This window comes from Pecten maximus, chromosome 1 (assembly GCF_902652985.1).
Source record: "Pecten maximus chromosome 1, xPecMax1.1, whole genome shotgun sequence".
NCBI classification, from domain to species: Eukaryota; Metazoa; Mollusca; class Bivalvia; order Pectinida; family Pectinidae; genus Pecten; species Pecten maximus.
The window spans coordinates 10,115,838-10,138,683 of record NC_047015.1 but is presented as its reverse complement, the minus strand read 5'-3'; the positions used below and the strand labels follow the sequence as shown (position 1 = coordinate 10,138,683).

At 36.7% G+C, this 22,846-nt stretch overlaps 1 protein-coding gene across 1 annotated transcript in view; it reads left to right on the top strand.

Moving 5' to 3' along the window:
- Positions 1-10,155: 10,155 nt before the first annotated feature.
- Positions 10,156-22,846, top strand: part of LOC117321530 (bone morphogenetic protein 10-like) — a 35,577-nt gene continuing 22,886 nt past the window's right edge. The window contains exon 1 of the mRNA XM_033876005.1: positions 10,156-10,652. Coding sequence (XP_033731896.1) covers positions 10,253-10,652 — 400 coding nt within the window. The 5' untranslated portion in view covers positions 10,156-10,252. The remainder of the gene's footprint in view (positions 10,653-22,846) is intronic.

Sequence of the window (22,846 nt, the reverse complement as noted above, 5' to 3'; positions counted from 1 at the left end):
GTCATCACGGGTGTTATTAGTACAGTCAACAAGGATGTTATTAGTACGGTTATCACGGGTGTTTTTAGTACAGTCATCACGGGTGTTATTAGTACAGTGATCAAGGGTGTTTTAGTACAGTCATCACGGGGGTGTTATTAGTACAGTCATCTCGGGTGTGATTATACAGTAAACCCCCCCCTTTTTTTCCCTTTTTTTCCTGTCATCACGGGTGTTATTAGTACAGTCAACAAGGATGTTATTAGTACAGTTATCACGGGTGTGATTAGTACAGTCATCACGAGTGTTTTTAGTACAGACATCACGGATGTTATTAGTACAGACATCACGGGTGTTATTAGTACAGACATCATGGGTGTTATTAGTACAGACATCTCGGGTGTTATTAGTTCAGACATCACGGGTGTTATTAGTACAGTCATCAAGGTTGTGATTAGTACAGTCATCACGGCTTACTAGTACAGTCATCACGGGTGTTATTAGTACAGACATCACGGGTGTGGTTAGTACAGTCATCACGGGTGTTATTAGTACAGTCATCAAGGGTGTTATTAGTACAGACATCACGGGTGTTATTAGTACAGACATCACGGGTGTTATTAGTACAGTCATCACGGGTGTTATTAGTACAGACATCTCGGGTGTTATTAGTTCAGACATCATGGGTGTTATTAGTACAGTCATCAAGGTTGTGATTAGTACAGTCATCACGGGTTACTAGTACAGTCATCACGGGTGTTATTAGTACAGACATCACGGGTGTTATTAGTACAGTCATCAAGGGTGTTATTAGTACAGACATCACGGGTGTTATTAGTACAGTCATCACGGGTGTTATTAGTACAGTCATCACGGGTGTTATTAGTACAGTCATCACGGGTGTTATTAGTACAGTCATCAAGGTTGTGATTAGTACAGTCATCACGGGTGTTATTAGTACAGTCATCACGGGTGTTATTAGTACAGTCATCACGGGTGTTATTAGTACAGACATCAAGGGTGTTATTAGTACAGTCATCACGGGTGTTATTAGTACAGACATCACGGGTGTTATTAGTACAGTCATCACGGGTGTTATTAGTACAGTCATCACGGGTGTTATTAGTACAGTCATCACGGGTGTTATTAGTACAGTCATCACGGGTGTGATTAGTACAGTCATCACGGGTGTTATTAGTACAGTCATCACGGGTGTTATTAGTACAGTCATCACGGGTGTGATTAGTACAGTCATCACGGGTGTTATTAGTACAGTCATCACGGGTGTTATTAGTACAGACATCACATGTGTTATTAGTACAGACATCACGGGTGTGGTTAGTACAGTCATCATGGGTGTTATTAGTACAAACATCAAGGGTGTTATTAGTACAGACATCACGGGTGTTATTAGTACAGACATCACGAGTGTTATTAGTACAGTCATCACGGGTGTTATTAGTACAGTCATCACGGGTGTTATTAGTACAGTCATCACGGGTGTGATTAGTACAGTCATCATGGGTGTTATTAGTACAGACATCAAGGGTGTTATTAGTACAGACATCACGGGTGTTATTAGTACAGACATCACGAGTGTTATTAGTACAGTCATCACGGGTGTTATTAGTACAGTCATCACGGGTGTTATTAGTATAGTCATCACGGGTGTTATTAGTACAGTCATCACGGGTGTTATTAGTACAGTCATCACGGGTGTTATTAGTACAGTCATCACGGGTGTTATTAGTACAGTCATCACGGGTGTTATTAGTACAGTCATCACGGGTGTTATTAGTACAGTCATCACGGGTGTTAATAGTACAGTCATCACGGGTGTTATTAGTACAGTCATCACGGGTGTTATTAGTACAGTCATCACGGGTGTGATTAGTACAGTTATCACGGGTGTGATTAGTACAGTCATCACGGGTGTTATTAGTACAGACATCACATGTGTTATTAGTATAGTCATCACGGGTGTTATTAGTACAGTCATCACGGGTGTGATTAGTACAGTCATCAAGGGTGTTATTAGTACAGTCATCACGGGTGTTATTAGTACAGTGATCAAGGGTGTTTTAGTACAGTCATCACGGGGGGTGTTATTAGTACAGTCATCTCGGGTGTGATTATACAGTAAAACCTTCTTTTTTTTTCTTTTTTTTTTCCTTTTTTTTCCTTTTTCAACAATTTCGAAAGATGTGATATTAACTGATATTTAATCACCTTTGTTTGCCCGGATTAAAGGGAACGAGGAGTCTTACTTTGGGACTAAGATGATCCCATACCTTTTCATGCCCGAAGTCGAACCTTGCCCGCAAAGGAGAAAGGCATGTATGTTACCTCTGTCATCTCGAATTTAATGAGTACAGCCATCTTGTGTGTGACGATTACAATTATCTCGGGTGTGACGAGTAGAGTCATGTATTCTCAGTAAAGACTAATGTAATTAAGTTATACATATCTTCGCGTCATATCCGCATCGCACACCTCCCAGATAGTGACGTCATTAGGGAATTCACACGTGATGTTTGTTATATCGGTGTTTTAACCTAAGACCGAAACCTGTATAGAGATAACACGTGCGTCCTCCGTTACTACAGCGTAAACCATGTCAGATAGGTACTATTTAAAAAAAAATATATATCTTTTTGTAAGATTGAGACCTTATAGGGTCCCATACCTTTTCATGCCCGAAGTCGAACCTTGCCCGCAAAGGAGAAAGGCATGTATGTTACCTCTGTCATCTCGAATTTAATGAGTACAGCCATCTTGTGTGTGACGATTACAATTATCTCGGGTGTGACGAGTAGAGTCATGTATTCTCAGTAAAGACTTAATGTAATTAAGTTATACATATCTTCGCGTCATATCCGCATCGCACACCTACCAGATAGTGACGACGTCATTAGGGAATTCACACGTGATGTTTGTTATATCGGTGTTTTAACCTACATTGTAAGACCGAAACCTGTATAAAGATAACACGTTCGTCCTCCGTTACTACAGCGTAAACCATGTCAGATTGGTACTATTAAAAAAAAAAAACACCGGTAGAAACAAAGTATCGCATTTGTAAAATATATTAAATTGGCTCTTGTGAGCCTTTACCAACTAGTATTTTGTATAGTGAAAGGAAAGTGGGATCATCGCCAATTTTGATATTCTAAACGCGTATGTGATATTAAACTACATGTATATTAATTTGGTTTTCGGCGATTGTTCTTTAACTATACGTTTTAAATACCCAGTGGGTCGTTATGATACTGATTCCTTTCTTTATTTCGTAATAGACTATTTTTGTTTAGGCTCAAATATGGAGGGATTCGGACTGTTAGTTAACGTAATTAGTTTACAATTTAATGTTGTTTTATTAATTTGCCGTGTCATTACTAATCAGTCCACACTGATTGTATTACAGCACTGACTGTGAAGTCTGGAGAAGCCACATCACATCATCATGGACGACGTTCCAAGAACGTACCGGTACAAAGAAACATCACAGTAAATCTATCAAGTCATATGTTCATCAGTGTTTATAGTAAGGCACATACAAAAACATACAAATATCCTGTATGATATTACTACGTAGATAACGCCAGGGTGGCATTAACAGTGACACGCCCTATGTTGTATTGACGGTCGGAGAATGGTGACATTTGTTTACTACACTTTTTTTTAAACACACAGAGGTAATACTGCTCAGGGATATCTCTAGTATTACTTGTATTTCAGGAAAACCTTTAAACATTTCCCTTTATATTTATAAACAGTTTATTTGGACATGAGCAGTTCAGACAGTAGTATGAGTGTTTAAGATATACATCATCATAACACGAATTGCAGCTGCACCCGGACGCACAGGAAACACAGGCACTTGACAGCTCATTGGCCAGTCGTACAGGGCGAGCTAAATGACAACTCATTGGCCAGTCGTACAGGGTGAGCTTAATGACAGCTCTCTGGCCAGTGGCAGAGGGTGAGCCTTATGACAGCTCATTGGCCAGTCGTACAGGGTCAGCTGAAAGACAAATGTTAGTTATCAACACCACATCATAGGCAAGCGTTAGGTATCAACACTCCATCATAGACAAACGTTAGGTATCAACACTCCATCATAGACAAACGTTATATATCAACACTACATCATAGACAAACGTTAGGTATCAACTCTACATCATATACAAACGTTATATATCAACACTCCATCATAGACAAACGTTAGGTATCAACACTACATCATAGACAAACGTTATATATCAACACTCCATCATAGACAAACGTTAGATATCAACACTCCATCATAGACAAACGTTAGGTATCAACACTACATCATAGACAAACGTTATATATCAACACTCCATCATAGACAAACGTTAGGTATCAACTCTACATCATATACAAACGTTATATATCAACACTCCATCATAGACAAACGTTAGATATCAACACTACATCATAGACAAACGTTATATATCAACGCTACATCATAGACAAACGTTAGGTATCAACGCTACATCATAGACAAACGTTAGGTATCAACGCTACATCATAGACAAACGTTATATATCAACACTACATCATAGACAAACGTTAGGTATCAACTCTACATCATATACAAACGTTATATATCAACACTACATCATAGACAAACGTTATATATCAACACTCCATCATAGACAAACGTTAGGTATCAACACTACATCATAGACAAACGTTATATATCAACACTCCATCATAGACAAACGTTATATATCAACACTCCATCATAGACAAACGTTAGGTATCAACTCTACATCATAGACAAACGTTAGGTATCAACTCTACATCATATACAAACGTTATATATCAACACTCCATCATAGACAAACGTTATATATCAACACTGCATTATAGACAAACGTTATATATCAACACTACATTATAGACAAACGTTATATATCAACACTCCATCATAGACAAACGTTATATATCAACACTACATTATAGACAAACGTTATATATCAACACTACATCATAGACAAACGTTATATATCAACACTCCATCATAGACAAACGTTATATATCAACACTCCATCATAGACAAACGTTATATATCAACACTCCATCATAGACAAACGTTATATATCAACACTACATCATAGACAAACGTTAGGTATCAACGCTACATCATAGACAAACGTTAGGTATCAACACTACATCATAGACAAACGTTATATATCAACACTACATCATAGACAAACGTTAGGTATCAACACTACATCATAGACAAACGTTAGGTATCAACACTCCATCATAGACAAACGTTAGGTATCAACACTACATCATAGACAAACGTTATATATCAACACTACATCATAGACAAACGTTATATATCAACACTACATCATAGACAAACGTTATATATCAACACTACATCATAGACAAACGTTAGGTATCAACTCTACATCATATACAAACGTTATATATCAACACTACATCATAGACAAACGTTAGGTATCAACTCTACATCATATACAAACGTTATATATCAACACTACATCATAGACAAACGTTAGGTATCAACGCTACATCATAGACAAACGTTATATATCAACACTACATCATAGACAAACGTTAGGTATCAACTCTACATCATATACAAACGTTATATATCAACACTCCATCATAGACAAACGTTAGATATCAACACTACATTATAGACAAACGTTATATATCAACACTCCATCATAGACAAACGTTAAATATCAACGCTACATCATAGACAAACGTTAGGTATCAACGCTACATCATAGACAAACGTTAGGTATCAACACTACATTAAAGACAAACGTTATATATCAACACTCCATCCTAGACAAACGTTTGTCTAGGATGTAGTGTTGATACCTAACGTTTGTCTTTAATGTAGTGTTGATATCTAACGTTTGTCTATGATGTAGTGTTGATATTTAACGTTTGTCTATGATGGAGTGTTGATATATAACGTTTGTCTATAATGTAGTGTTGATATCTAACGTTTGTCTATGATGTAGTGTTGATTTCTAACGTTTGTCTATGATATAGTGTTGATACCTAATTAAGGGGCCGCGCTGGCCGAGTGGTTAAGGTGTCCCGACACTTTATCACTAGCCCTCCACCTCTGGGTTGAGAGTTCGAAACCTACGTGGGGCAGTTGCCAGGTACTGACTGTAAGCCGGTGGTTTTTCTCCGGGTCCTCCGGCTTTCCTCCGCCTCCAAAACCAGGCACGTCCTTAAATGACCCTGGCTGTTAAGAACACGTTAAACAATAACAAACAAACAAACAAAATGATACCTAAGGTTTGTCTATGATGTAGTGGTCCTATTTAACGTTTGTCTATGATGTAGTGTTGATACCTAACGTTTGTCTATAATGTAGTGTTGGTATTTAACGTTTGTCTGTGATGTAGTGTTGATACCTAACGTTTGTCTATGATATAGTGTTCCTATTTAACGTTTGTCTGTGATGGAGTGTTGATACCTAACGTTTGTCTATGATGTCGTGTTGATATATAACGTTTGTCTATGATGTAGAGTTGATACCTAACGTTTGTCTATGATGTAGTGTTGATATATAACGTTTGTCTATGATGTAGTGTTGATACCTAACGTTTGTCTATGATGTAGTGTTGATATATAACGTTTGTCTATGATGTAGCGTTGATACCTAACGTTTGTCTATGATGTAGTGTTGATATATAACGTTTGTCTATGATGGAGTGTTGATATATAACGTTTGTCTATGATGGAGTGTTGATATCTAACATTTGTCTTTGATGTAGTGTTGATATATAACGTTTGTCTATGATGGAGTGTTGATATATAACGTTTGTCTATGATGTAGTGTTGATACCTAACGTTTGTCTATGATGTAGTGTTGATATATAACGTTTGTCTATGATGTAGCGTTGATACCTAACGTTTGTCTATGATGTAGTGTTGATATATAACGTTTGTCTGTGATGGAGTGTTGATACCTAACGTTTGTCTATGATGGAGTGTTGATATATAACGTTTGTCTATAATGTAGTGTTGATATCTAACGTTTGTCTATGATGGAGTGTTGATACCTAACGTTTGTCTATGATGTAGTGTTGATACCTAACGTTTGTCTATGATGGAGTGTTGATATATAACGTTTGTCTATGATGGAGTGTTGATACCTAACGTTTGTCTATGATGGAGTGTTGATACCTAACGTTTGTCTATGATGGAGTGTTGATATCTAACGTTTGTCTATGATGTAGTGTTGATACCTAACGTTTGTCTATGATGTAGTGTTGATACCTAACGTTTGTCTATGATGGAGTGTTGATATATAACGTTTGTCTATGATGTAGTGTTGATACCTAACGTTTGTCTATGATGTAGTGTTGATACCTAACGTTTGTCTATGATGGAGTGTTGATATATAACGTTTGTCTATGATGTAGTGTTGATATATAACGTTTGTCTATGATGTAGTGTTGATATATAACGTTTGTCTATGATGGAGTGTTGATACCTAACGTTTGTCTATGATGTAGTGTTGATACCTAACGTTTGTCTATAATGTAGTGTTGATATCTAACGTTTGTCTATGATGGAGTGTTGATACCTAACGTTTGTCTATGATGTAGTGTTGATACCTAACATTTGTATATGATGTAGTGTTGATATATAACGTTTGTCTATGATGGAGTGTTGATATATAACGTTTGTCTATGATGTAGTGTTGATACCTAACGTTTGTCTATGATGTAGTGTTGATATCTAACGTTTGTCTATGATGGAGTGTTGATATATAACGTTTGTCTATGATGGAGTGTTGATATATAACGTTTGTCTATGATGTAGTGTTGATACCTAACGTTTGTCTATGATGTAGTGTTGATATCTAACGTTTGTCTATGATGTAGTGTTGATATATAACGTTTGTCTATGATGGAGTGTTGATATATAACGTTTGTCTATGATGGAGTGTTGATATATAACGTTTGTCTATGATGGAGTGTTGATATATAACGTTTGTCTATGATGTAGTGTTGATACCTAACGTTTGTCTATGATGTAGTGTTGATATCTAACGTTTGTCTATGATGTAGTGTTGATATATAACGTTTGTCTATGATGGAGTGTTGATATATAACGTTTGTCTATGATGTAGTGTTGATATCTAACGTTTGTCTATGATGTAGTGTTGATATATAACGTTTGTCTATGATGGAGTGTTGATATATAACGTTTGTATATGATGGAGTGTTGATATATAACGTTTGTCTATGATGTCGTGTTGATATATAACGTTGGTCTATGATGGAGTGTTGATATATAACGTTTGTCTATGATGGAGTGTTGATATATAACGTTTGTATATGATGTAGTGTTGATATATAACGTTTGTCTATGATGTAGTGTTGATATATAACGTTGGTCTATGATGTAGTGTTGATATATAACGTTTGTCTATGATGTAGTATTGATATATAACGTTTGTCTTTGATATCGTGTTGATTTAGAGTATAAATGTGATTTGTTTGGAGGTATAATTATAACATCTCACTCCATCTGATGTCGGTCCCTGATTTGTGTTCTTCCTCTTCCTTTCATTAGTTTGACACGCATTTGTATATTACGATTCGCCGTTTTTTGTTTGTTTTTATTAATGCTTATATATACGAATAGTACGGTTACCTAGAAGAAAAGATAATCTAACGATGATACATCAAAGTAACCGAAGACATGAAATTTACTATAAATTTTAAGAGATATATCTTTCTATAATTACACGTAGTTCCATTTTTAATAGAACGAGGTATATAAATTATCAAAAGATAGAAATTCGTGCAGCCATGTTCAACACAAATTGGCAACAGAAACGAGGAACCTTGAGGGCGTACCCATGGATAGGAATACTGTCGAAACGTGCAGTTATCCTAAGGTCAGTTAAACTGTAATGAAGTGTTAAGGTAACAAAGCGTGTATGGCTATTTGTAGTCTTTCCACAGGTGTCAACATAGCCATTACCCCTAGACTTCAATAAGTATCAAATAAATGTAATTACAGTTAAAATAATTGTTACATTTCTCTTGATTATTAGTCATGATTCATTCCGGAACAGCAGGCGTTGTTCTGGGACGTACCAGAATTACACGCCATGACAACACCCAGAAATGAGGATCTGTATATATGACCTTTGTGACGAGTAAATTTCCACGCTCCCTACAAATTGTTCACGTAGATGTTAAATTGAATACAAGTGTTTTAAACTACTGGCAAGCTCGTGTTTCCTCTCAAATTGTGCAGAACACAAGTAGAAACTAGCGCTGAGATATCAAGTTGCACCGATACTTGGACGCTGTCCCTTTTCCGAGAGAGGGTTATTTGTGGAGGTGGTGTTGAGCTATCGTGTTCCTCGGAAAGTGTATTTCCGGGAGATTGGGTTATACCTGGTATTGTGTTAACTTTTAGATCGCAGTAATTCAAGCCGGGGAACGTCACTAATTAGCACGTGACGTTTGTAGCATTAACATTATTGCGGAATTCGGAACAATTCGTGAAATTCTGTTAAACAGTGTTATAATTCCTAAGCCCGATACACCGATAAACTACTGGGTGAAAGTTGAACGTGTGGAAATGTCAAGCATGTGGCCGTTTATCAAGCGTGACGTTCAGAGAGACAGGTAAGGGCAAGTTGTATACAGTGTGCACCAAACGTGGGCAATCTCAGGAAGCATTCAAAAAGGTGTGCGAGTAGATGCCAACAACTTGTTTCTGAGGAAGAAAAGAAATGGGCTGCGAGATAAGCGGGGTGGAACAGTATCCTGTCAGATACGAGTGGAGCACGGACTATCCCTCTTGCCACGTGCCGCTTGGCCAATATGGATTTCATTGGTAGTCATAAAAAACGCAATAAAATACAAATTTTAATTGAACTGTGTGTTAAGAAGACATTGGTGTCATATGGTTACCATCACAGGATGACGTGGGTTTGTCCGAGCACCAGCAATGTGCTATTCGTTAATTCTGGAATAGTGTGACACATCGAAGAAATGGTCTACAATGGTATATATATACAATCTAGTTTTACAATGTCATACTCCACGGCAATACTGGGTGTGCTACAGACCATGTTCACAGAAGATGGATGACAGCGTTTGTCTGTGCGGTTTGCCGATAAAAGCTGTTGTAATTATCATTGTCTTGCATAGTGTTATTAGGATATACAAGTGGTATAAATAAGGCTGGCGCCACCCTATCTGAGCAGACGATGAAGACCAATGTAGTTATTCCTCCATTCATTCTTGTGCATATTTTGCTACTTAAGGCAGTAGAGTGCCGATCTCTGCTGTCTGTAGACCCGCCCCGAGGTTCGGAGCAACTGGCGAGGACACGGCGTGACGATGTCGACGATGATTACGAGGAGTACGACGATGTGAGCTATATGGATATCATGTCAACACCGTTAAGTGCAGACGATATGCATCAGTTTATTTTACCAGCTAGCTTACCATTGTCACAGGAAACAGAGGAATCAATCCAGCTCCCGGATCAGTCCAACCAAGCTCCGGAATATATGATGGAGTTGTATAAACAATACTCATCCAAGCGACTGGCCAGTCCAGAATCGTCTATAGTCCGGAGCTTCACCAACATAAATCAGGGAGAGGGTAAGCTGACTTTATTATATCCACCTTTTTATACTGGTACGTATAATACTGAAAATAACATTTTATTGTGTTTAGATTTGTACATGGGAAACTCTGTGTTGTATCATTTGTCTAAAATCACATGTTATCAGTCTTATAGAATTGAGTTCCCGGTCATGTTTCCTTCACCTAATAGATAACTCGCTGATCATTGCCGATAAAAAGCTCTTGGATAGCGGACTTCAACTGATTTTTTTTTTAATTTCTTGTCAACCGTCGGCATGTGAGCGTTTTCTGCCATTGCTTATTTTAGACGCGTGTTTGATTGACTGGTTGGCGTGATAGATGTGTTCAGTGTAAAGTAATCCTGAAATCAAAACATGTCGTTGTGAAGAAAATGACATAGCACGTGTTAAACTGATTTCTGGTATATCTGTTAATCTGGACTAAAAGGAACAGCACGCGAATATGCCATTAATCGCGTATAAAACAAGGCATTGCCGGTGGACTTTAACATTGATTTAATTGTTTATTACTCAGCAAGCCGATGAAATTGATATTCGTTAATATAAACAACAACCTCGATTTTACACATGCACTATATATTTAACCGTATTTCTAAAATTCATAACTTGAGACAACGATGCCTCTCACAGTAGCGTTATATCTACGGAGAGATGATATTTCGGACGGGTTATTTCCATCAACATTCACAGTTTAAATCCCTGTTTCATTCTAATGATAGTGAAATCTACTAGTTACCTTAATGTAGATGGAATGGGACTGGTGTTGGAACACAAGTGCTCTATTAGAGGGTACAAGTGGTGTACCCTCGAACGTCCACACATCAAACGAAGGAAGCTTTCTTACTTGGAGGCGGCAGCGTCGTAAAAAAACATTGAACATGAATGAGGGTTTACAGGGTAAAAAACGTTCTCCACCAAGGAGGTGTAATTGGGTCTGAAGTCATAGCAACATAAACTGCATCTTCCTAACGTTTGACTGTCATTAAGTGTTTCTGGGTTTATATTTAAGTTTAAACGCACCCGGAACACATTCGCCCCGCCACTTTTAAAGAAGTGATGAATGAAGAAAAGTTACGTATCTGAAAGAAGTTTTACAGTTTTCTTAAGCCAGCAATTATCTTTCGTTTTGTCAGTTTGTATGGAACAGGTGAGGGACGAGATTCTCCAAACATTTACATGAGAAGTGACGATAGTAATTAGCTGTGACATGTAAATAGCCCCTTCCTGCACGTAGCGCACTATAATTGTAAACGAGCCGGAGTGATTTCCGTACAACACCTACATATCTGTCCTAACTCAACGACACGTGTAATTCACACTGTGAAGCGTGTAACGTTTTTACATGTAGTAGAAAAAAAATACTAAGAAACCATGAAGATGATTACTGGAAAGGTCACAGTACAGACCCGGACAATATACAAACATACAAATAAATCATACCAATACAGACCCGGACAATATACAAACATACAAATAAATCATACCAATACAGACCCGGACAATATACAAATACACAAATAAATCATACCAATACAGACCCGGACAATATACAAACATACAAATCAATCATACCAATACAGACCCGGACAATATACAAATACACAAATAAATCATACCAATACAGACCCGGACAATATACAAATAAATCATACCAATACAGACCCGGACAACATACAAATAAATCATACCAATACAGACCCGGACAATATACAAACATACAAATAAATCATACCAATACAGACCCGGACAATATACAAATAAATCATACCAATAGAGACCCTGACAATATACAAACATACAAATAAATCATACCAATACAGACCCGAACAATATACAAATAAATCATACCAATACAGACCCGGACAATATACAAACACACAAATAAATCATACCAATACAGACCAGGACAATATACAAACACACAAATAAATCATACCAATACAGACCCGGACAATATACAAACATACAAATAAATCATACTAATACAGACCCGGACAATATACAAATAAATCATACCAATAGAGACCCGGACAATATACAAACATACAAATAAATCATACCAATACAGACCCGAACAATATACAAATAAATCATACCAATACAGACCCGGACAATATACAAACACACAAATAAATCATACCAATACAGACCAGGACAATATACAAACACACAAATAAATCATACCAATACAGACCCGGACAATATACAAACATACAAATAAATCATACTAATACAGACCCGGACAATATACAAATAAATCATACCAATAGAGACCCGGACAATATACAAACATACAAATAAATCATACCAATACAGACCCGAACAATATACAAATAAATCATACCAATACAGACCCGGACAATATACAAACACACAAATAAATCATACCAATACAGACCAGGACAATATACAAACACACAAATAAATCATACCAATACAGACCCGGACAATATACAAACATACAAATAAATCATACCAATACAGACCGGACAATATACAAACACACAAATAAATCATACCAATACAGACCCGGACAATATACAAACGTACAAATAAATCATACCAATACAGACCCGGACAATATACAAATAAATCATACCAATACAGACCCGGACAACATACAAACATACAAATAAATCATACCAATACAGACCCGGACAATATACAAACGTACAAATAAATCATACCAATACAGACCCGGACAATATACAAATAAATCATACCAATACAGACCCGGACAATATACAAATAAATCATACCAATACAGACCCGGACAATATACAAACATACAAATAAATCATACCAATACAGACCCGGACAATATACAAACATATGAATAAATCATACCAATACAGACCCGGACAATATACAAATAAATCATACCAATACAGACCCGGACAATATACAAATAAATCATACCAATACAGACCCGGACAATATACAAACGTACAAATAAATCATACCAATACAGACCCGGACAATATACAAATAAATCATACCAATACAGACCCGGACAATATACAAATAAATCATACCAATACAGACCCGGACAATATACAAATAAATCATACCAATACAGACCCGGACAATATACAAATAAATCATACCAATACAGACCCGGACAATATACAAATAAATCATACCAATACAGACTCGGACAATATACCAATAAATCATACCAATACAGACCCGAACAATATACAAATAAATCATACCAATGCAGACCCGGACACTATACAAATAAATCATACCAATGCAGACCCGGACAATATACAAATAAATCATACCAATACAGACCCGGGCAATATACAAAAAAAATCATACCAATACAGACCCCGGACAATATACAAATATACAAATAAATCATACCAATACAGACCCGGACAATATACAAAAAAAATCATAACAATACAGACCCCGGACAATATACAAACATACAAATAAATCATACCAATACAGACCCGGACAATATACAAATAAATCATACCAATACAGACCCGGACAATATACAAACATACAAATAAATCATTCTAATACAGACCCGGACAATATACAAATATACAAATAAATCATACCAATACAGACCCGGACAATATACAAACATACAAATAAATCATACCAATACAGACCCGGACAATATACAAACATACAAATAAATCATACCAATACAGACCCCCGGACAATATACAAACATATAAATAAATCATACCAATACAGACCCGGACAATACACAAACGTACAAATAAATCATACCAATACAGGCCCGAACAATATACAATAAATCATACCAATACAGACCCGGACAATATACAACGGACAAGATACAAATACACAAATTTATGATACCAATACAGACCCGGACAATATACAAATAAATCATACCAATACAGACCCGGACAATATACAAACACACAAATAAATCATACCAATACAGATCCGGACAATATACAAACACACAAATAAATCATACCAATACAGACCCGGTAAATATACAAATACACAAATAAATCATACCAATACAGATCCGGACAATATACAAACACACAAATAAATCATACCAATACAGACCCGGTAAATATACAAATACACAAATAAATCATACCAATACAGATCCGGACAATATACAAACACACAAATAAATCATACCAATACAGACCCGGACAATATACAAACACACAAATAAATCATACCAATACAGATCCGGACAATATACAAACACACAAATAAATCATACCAATACAGACCCGGTAAATATACAAATACACAAATTTATCATACCAATACAGACCCGGACAATATACAAATAAATCATATCAATACAGACCCGGACAATATACAAATACACAAATAAATCATACCAATACAGACCCGGACAATATACAAACATACAAATAAATCATACCAATACAGACCCGGACAATATACAAACATATAAATAAATCATACCAATACAGACCCGGACAATATACAAACGTACAAATAAATCATACCAATACAGACCCGAACAATATACAATAAATCATACCAATACAGACCCGGACAATATACAACGGACAAGATACAAATACACAAATTTATCATACCAATACAGACCCGGACAATATACAAATAAATCATACCAATACAGACCCGGACAATATACAAACACACAAATAAATCATACCAATACAGACCCGGACAATATACAAATACACTAATAAATCAAACCAATACAGACCCGGACAATATACAAACATACAAATAAATCATACCAATACAGACCCGGACAATATACAAACACACAAAAAAAATCATAACAATACAGACCCCGGACAATATACAAATACACAAATAAATCATACCAATACAGACCCGGACAATATACAAACATACAAATAATCATACCAATACAGACCCGGACAATATACAAACATACAAATAAATCATACCGATACAGATCCGGACAATATACAAACATACAAATAAATCATACCAATACAGGCCCGAACAATATACAATAAATCATACCAATACAGACCCGGACAATATACAAACATACAAATAAATCATACCAATACAGACCCGGACAATATACAAACATACAAATAAATCATACCGATACAGATCCGGACAATATACAAACATACAAATAAATCATACCAATACAGACCCGGACAATATACAAATAAATCATACCAATACAGACCCGGACAATACACAAACATACAAATAAATCATACCAATACAGACCCGGACAATATACAAATAAATCATACCAATACAGACCAGGACAATATACAAATAAATCATACCAATACAGACCCGGACAATATCCAAATACACAAATAAATCATACCAATACAGACCCGGACAATATACAAACATACAAATAAATCATACCAATACAGACCCGGACAATATACAAATAACTCATACCAATACAGACCCCGGACAATATACAAATAAATCATACCAATACAGACCCGGACAATATACAAATATACAAATAAATCATACCAATACAGACCTGGACAATATACAAATAAATCATACCAATACAGACCCGGACAATATACAAATAAATCATACCAATACAGACCCGGACAATATACAAACATACAAATAAATCATACCAATACAGACCCGGACAATATACAAATAAATCATACCAATACAGACCCCGGACAATATACAAATAAATCATACCAATACAGACCCGGACAATATACAAATATACAAATAAATCATACCAATACAGACCCCGGACAATATACAAATAAATCATACCAATACAGACCCCGGACAATATACAAATAAATCATACCAATACAGACCCCGGACAATATACAAATAAATCATACCAATACAGACCCGGACAATATACAAATATACAAATAAATCATACCAATACAGACCCGGACAATATACAAATATACAAATAAATCATACCAATACAGACCCGGACAATATACAAATAAATCATACCAATACAGACCCGGACAATATACAAATAAAGGATACCAGTACAGACCCGGACAATATACAAATAAATCATACCAATACAGACCCGGACACTATACAAATAAATCATACCAATACAGACCCCGGACAATATACAAATATACAAATAAATCATACCAATACAGACCCGGACAATATACAAATATACAAATAAATCATACCAATACAGACCCGGACAATATACAAATAAATCATACCAATACAGACCCGGACAATATACAAATAAAGGATACCAGTACAGACCCGGACAATATACAAATAAATCATACCAATACAGACCCGGACACTATACAAATAAATCATACCAATACAGACCCCGGACAATATACAAATATACAAATAAATCATACCAATACAGACCCGGACAATATACAAACACACAAATAAATCATACCAATACATACACATCGATATATAATAAAATTGGATTTACGACCCGTGATATATAGAAAAATAAAATATATATAGACCTTTGGTTGGACATTCGCGACAAGTACCTGTGGGATACACACCCGGACAATACAATACCACACCAGTAAATCAATGTCATGCAAAATTTCCAGAAGGAGCAGCCATAATTTATTTTAGGCTGCGTCTTGTTACTTATTATTTTGATAAATCCCGGTTTGATAACCGAGTAACAAAGGACTTCTCTTCCCTACGCTGTAAGTGTATACACAGATATACCAGTAGATAAGTAGGCCTTGTTATATAAACAAATCAGACGTGTATTTAAAAGTTTAAAGGAAACTTTCGGAAGGATTACCTAATTATATAACTAGTCTATGTAACTGTTCATTGTGAAGAGAGAACTACACCCCGTATAGAGGGTTCAACAGAAACAGATACTGTTTCAGATATCTGCGGGGCTTTTCGGGCTTATGATATACATATAGGTCGTGATTTGCCTGGCTACAAATTCCATTATGCGACAAATGGTGGCAAAAAAAAAAAAAAAAAAAACATTCGAGAAGTTGAATTTATGATTGGCATCTTGATCTCATTGGGACATTTCACCTGGTGCGATATGACGTCAGACATATTGTATTTCCCTGTGTAATATGGTGGCCAAGTGGTTAAGGTGTACCGACACTTTATCACTAGCCCTCCACCACTGGGTTGCGAGTTCGAAACCTACGTGGGGCAGTTGCCAGGTACTGACCGTAGGCCGGTGGTTTTTCTCCGGGTACTCCGGCTTTCCTCCACCTCTACATACCAATACGATCCCCAATATACCACAATATCATACCACCCATACAGGACCCGGTAAATATACACAATACACCAAATTTATCATACCCAACTACAGGACCCGGACAATATACAAATAAATCATACCAATACAGACCCGACAATATCCAAATACACAAATAAATCATACCAATACAGACCCGGACAATATACAAACATACAATAAATCATACCAACTACAGACCCGGACAATAATACAATATATAAATAAATCATACCAATACAGACCCGGACAATATACAAACACACAAATAAATCATACCAATACAGACCCGAACAATATACAATAAATCATACCAATACAGACCCGGACAATATACAACGGACAAGATACAAATACACAAATTTATCATACCAATACAGACCCGGACAATATACAAATAAATCATACCAATACAGACCCGGACAATATACAAACACACAAATAAATCATACCAATACAGACCCGGACAATATACAAATACACAAATAAATCATACCAATACAGACCCGGACAATATACAAACACACGAATAAATCATACCAATACAGACCCGGACAATATACAAACACACAAATAAATCATAACAATACAGACCCGGACAATATACAAATACACAAATAAATCATACCAATACAGACCCGGACAATATACAAACATACAAATAATCATACCAATACAGACCCGGACAATATACAAACATACAAATAAATCATACCGATACAGATCCGGACAATATACAAACATACAAATAAATCATACCAATACAGGCCCGAACAATATACAATAAATCATACCAATACAGACCCGGACAATATACAAACATACAAATAAATCATACCAATACAGACCCGGACAATATACAAACATACAAATAAATCATACCGATACAGATCCGGACAATATACAAACATACAAATAAATCATACCAATACAGACCCGGACAATATACAAATAAATCATACCAATACAGACCCGGACAATACACAAACATACAAATAAATCATACCAATACAGACCCGGACAATATACAAATAAATCATACCAATACAGACCAGGACAATATACAAATAAATCATACCAATACAGACCCGGACAATATCCAAATACACAAATAAATCATACCAATACAGACCCGGACAATATACAAACATACAAATAAATCATACCAATACAGACCCGGACAATATACAAATAAATCATACCAATACAGACCCCGGACAATATACAAATAAATCATACCAATACAGACCCGGACAATATACAAATATACAAATAAATCATACCAATACAGACCTGGACAATATACAAATAAATCATACCAATACAGACCCGGACAATATACAAATAAATCATACCAATACAGACCCGGACAATATACAAACATACAAATAAATCATACCAATACAGACCCGGACAATATACAAATAAATCATACCAATACAGACCCCGGACAATATACAAATAAATCATACCAATACAGACCCGGACAATATACAAATATACAAATAAATCATACCAATACAGACCCCGTACAATATACAAATAAATCATACCAATACAGACCCCGGACAATATACAAATAAATCATACCAATACAGACCCCGGACAATATACAAATAAATCATACCAATACAGACCCGGACAATATACAAATATACAAATAAATCATACCAATACAGACCCGGACAATATACAAATATACAAATAAACCATACCAATACAGACCCGGACAATATACAAATAAATCATACCAATACAGACCCGGACAATATACAAATAAAGGATACCAGTACAGACCCGGACAATATACAAATAAATCATACCAATACAGACCCGGACACTATACAAATAAATCATACCAATACAGACCCCGGACAATATACAAATATACAAATAAATCATACCAATACAGACCCGGACAATATACAAACACACAAATAAATCATACCAATACATACACATCGATATATAATAAAATTGGATTTACGACCCGTGATATATAGAAAAATAAAATTCTAAAAATCCTTGTCCTGTTTTATATACTATCCTTCATACTACAAAACATGTATGTATATATATATATATATATATATATATATATATATATATATATATATATATATATATATATATAGACCTTTGGTTGGACATTCGCGACAAGTACCTGTGGGATACACACCCGGACAATACAATACCACACCAGTAAATCAATGTCATGCAAAATTTCCAGAAGGAGAAGCCATAATTTATTTTAGGCTGCGTCTTGTTACTTATTATTTTGATAAATCCCGGTTTGATAACCGAGTAACAAAGGACTTCTCTTCCCTACGCTGTAAGTGTATACACAGATATACCAGTAGATAAGTAGGCCTTGTTATATAAACAAATCAGACGTGTATTTAAAAGTTTAAAGGAAACTTTCGGAAGGATTACCTAATTATATAACTAGTCTATGTAACTGTTCATTGTGAAGAGAGAACTACACCCCGTATAGAGGGTTCAACAGAAACAGATACTGTTTCAGATATCTGCGGGGCTTTTCGGGCTTATGATATACATATAGGTCGTGATTTGCCTGGCTACAAATTCCATTATGCGACAAATGGTGGCAAAAAAAAAAAAAAAAAAACATTCGAGAAGTTGAATTTATGATTGGCATCTTGATCTCATTGGGACATTTCACCTGGTGCGATATGACGTCAGACATATTGTATTTCCCTGTGTAATATGGTGGCCAAGTGGTTAAGGTGTACCGACACTTTATCACTAGCCCTCCACCACTGGGTTGCGAGTTCGAAACCTACGTGGGGCAGTTGCCAGGTACTGACCGTAGGCCGGTGGTTTTTCTCCGGGTACTCCGGCTTTCCTCCACCTCTAAAACCTGGCACGTCCTTAAATGACCCTGGATGTTAAAAGGACGTTAAACAAAAACAAACAAACTGTGCAATATGACGTCAGACGTATTGTATTTTCCTTGTGCGATATGACGTCAGACATATTGTATTTCCCTGTGCGATATGACGTCAGACATATTGTATTTCCCTGTGCGATATGACGTCAGACGTATTGTATTTCCCTGTGCGATATGACGTCAGACATATTGTATTTCCCTTGTGCGATATGACGTCACATACACTCCATTCCTGTTGATATACCTGGTGGTTCTTTGTTACCACCGTAGTTCGCATTTTGAGAGTGTGACGTAGCTCGGATGTGACGTACATTTGTATGACGTGTTCCTATGGTCTATATGCGAAAATATCTTTTGATAATATTTTGCCTTTATTTTATCGAGTTTTATTTATAGTTTTGTTATCATGTCGGTATCCTCCTTATATGACATCCCGACATGAGACTTGATGTTGACGTCCCGACATTAGACTTGGTGTTGACGTCCCGACACGAGACTTGGTGTTAACGTCCCGACATGAGACTTGATGTTGACGTCCCGACATTAGACTTGGTGTTGACGTCCCGACATTAGACTTGGTGTTTACGTCCCGACATTAGAATTAGTGTTGACGTCCCGACATTAGACTTGGTGTTTACGTCCCGACATTAGAATTAGTGTTGACGTCCCGACACGAGACTTGGTGTTGGCGTCCAGACATGAGACTTGGTGTTGGCGTCCCGACATTAGACTTAGTGTTGACGTCCCGACACGAGACTTGGTGTTGACGTCCCGACACGAGACTTGGTGTTGACGTCCCGACATTAGACTTGGTGTTGACGTCCCGACACGAGACTTGGTGTTGACGTCCTGACACGAGACTTAGTGTTGACGTCCCGACACGAAAGTTGGTGTTGACGTCCCGACACGAGACTTGGTGTTGACGTCCCGACACGAGACTTGGTGTTGACGTCCCGACATTAGACTTGGTGTTAACGTCCCGATATGAGGCTTGGCGTTGACGTCCCGACATTAGACTTGGTGTTGACGTCCCGACATTAGACTTGGTGTTGACGTCCCGACATTAGACTTGGTGTTGGCGTCCCGACATTAGACTTAGTGTTGACGTCCCGACACGAGACTTGGTGTTGACGTCCCGACACGAGACTTGGTGTTGACGTCCCGACAATAGACTTGGTGTTGACGTCCCGACACGAGACTTGGTGTTGACGTCCCGACACGAGACTTAGTGTTGACGTCCCGACACGAAAGTTGGTGTTGACGTCCCGACACGAGACTTGGTGTTGACGTCCCGACACGAGACTTGGTGTTGATGTCCCGACATTAGACTTGGTGTTGACGTCACGACACGAGACTTGGTGTTTACGTCCCGACACGAGTCTTGGTGTTGACGTCACGACATGAGACTTGGTGTTGACGTCCCGACACGAGACTTGGTGTTGACGTCCCGACATTAGACTTGGTGTTGACGTCCCGACATTAGACTTGGTGTTGGATGTTAAAGTACAATTCCTTGATGCACTAGGCTCCCTTGAGTTGATTTTATGAATGGTTAGAAGCTATGCTAGCTTTATTTCTGGAGAACTTACCTACCTAGCGGAAAAGTTTCACAATATCAGTATTAACTAGGGAGATTTCCATTTGATAATACATTTTACAGGTGGAATGAGGGGTTTTCACAGTTTGTAGAGGCAGGTAAATGAACCGTAACCACATAAATAATTAGTCATCATTACTTCTAGGAGTCATAATGGACCACCTTGTATTACACAAAATTACGTGAATGGGGTACCCTAACAAAATGATAAATAATTTTAATATAAACTTGATTTTATTCATTCAATTCATACATATACAATCATAATTTGAATGGGATTTGGAAACAAGTATGAAACGTATATTAATCCGTCTACTTTTATGACACATTAAGTAAACGGCAGCAAGTGGGAGAATACATAAATGAGCAATGTAATACTTGTATAGATGAAAAAAGGGGAAATTCAGAAAAGAGGAGAGATGAAAAGATTAGAAGAAATAAGAGAGG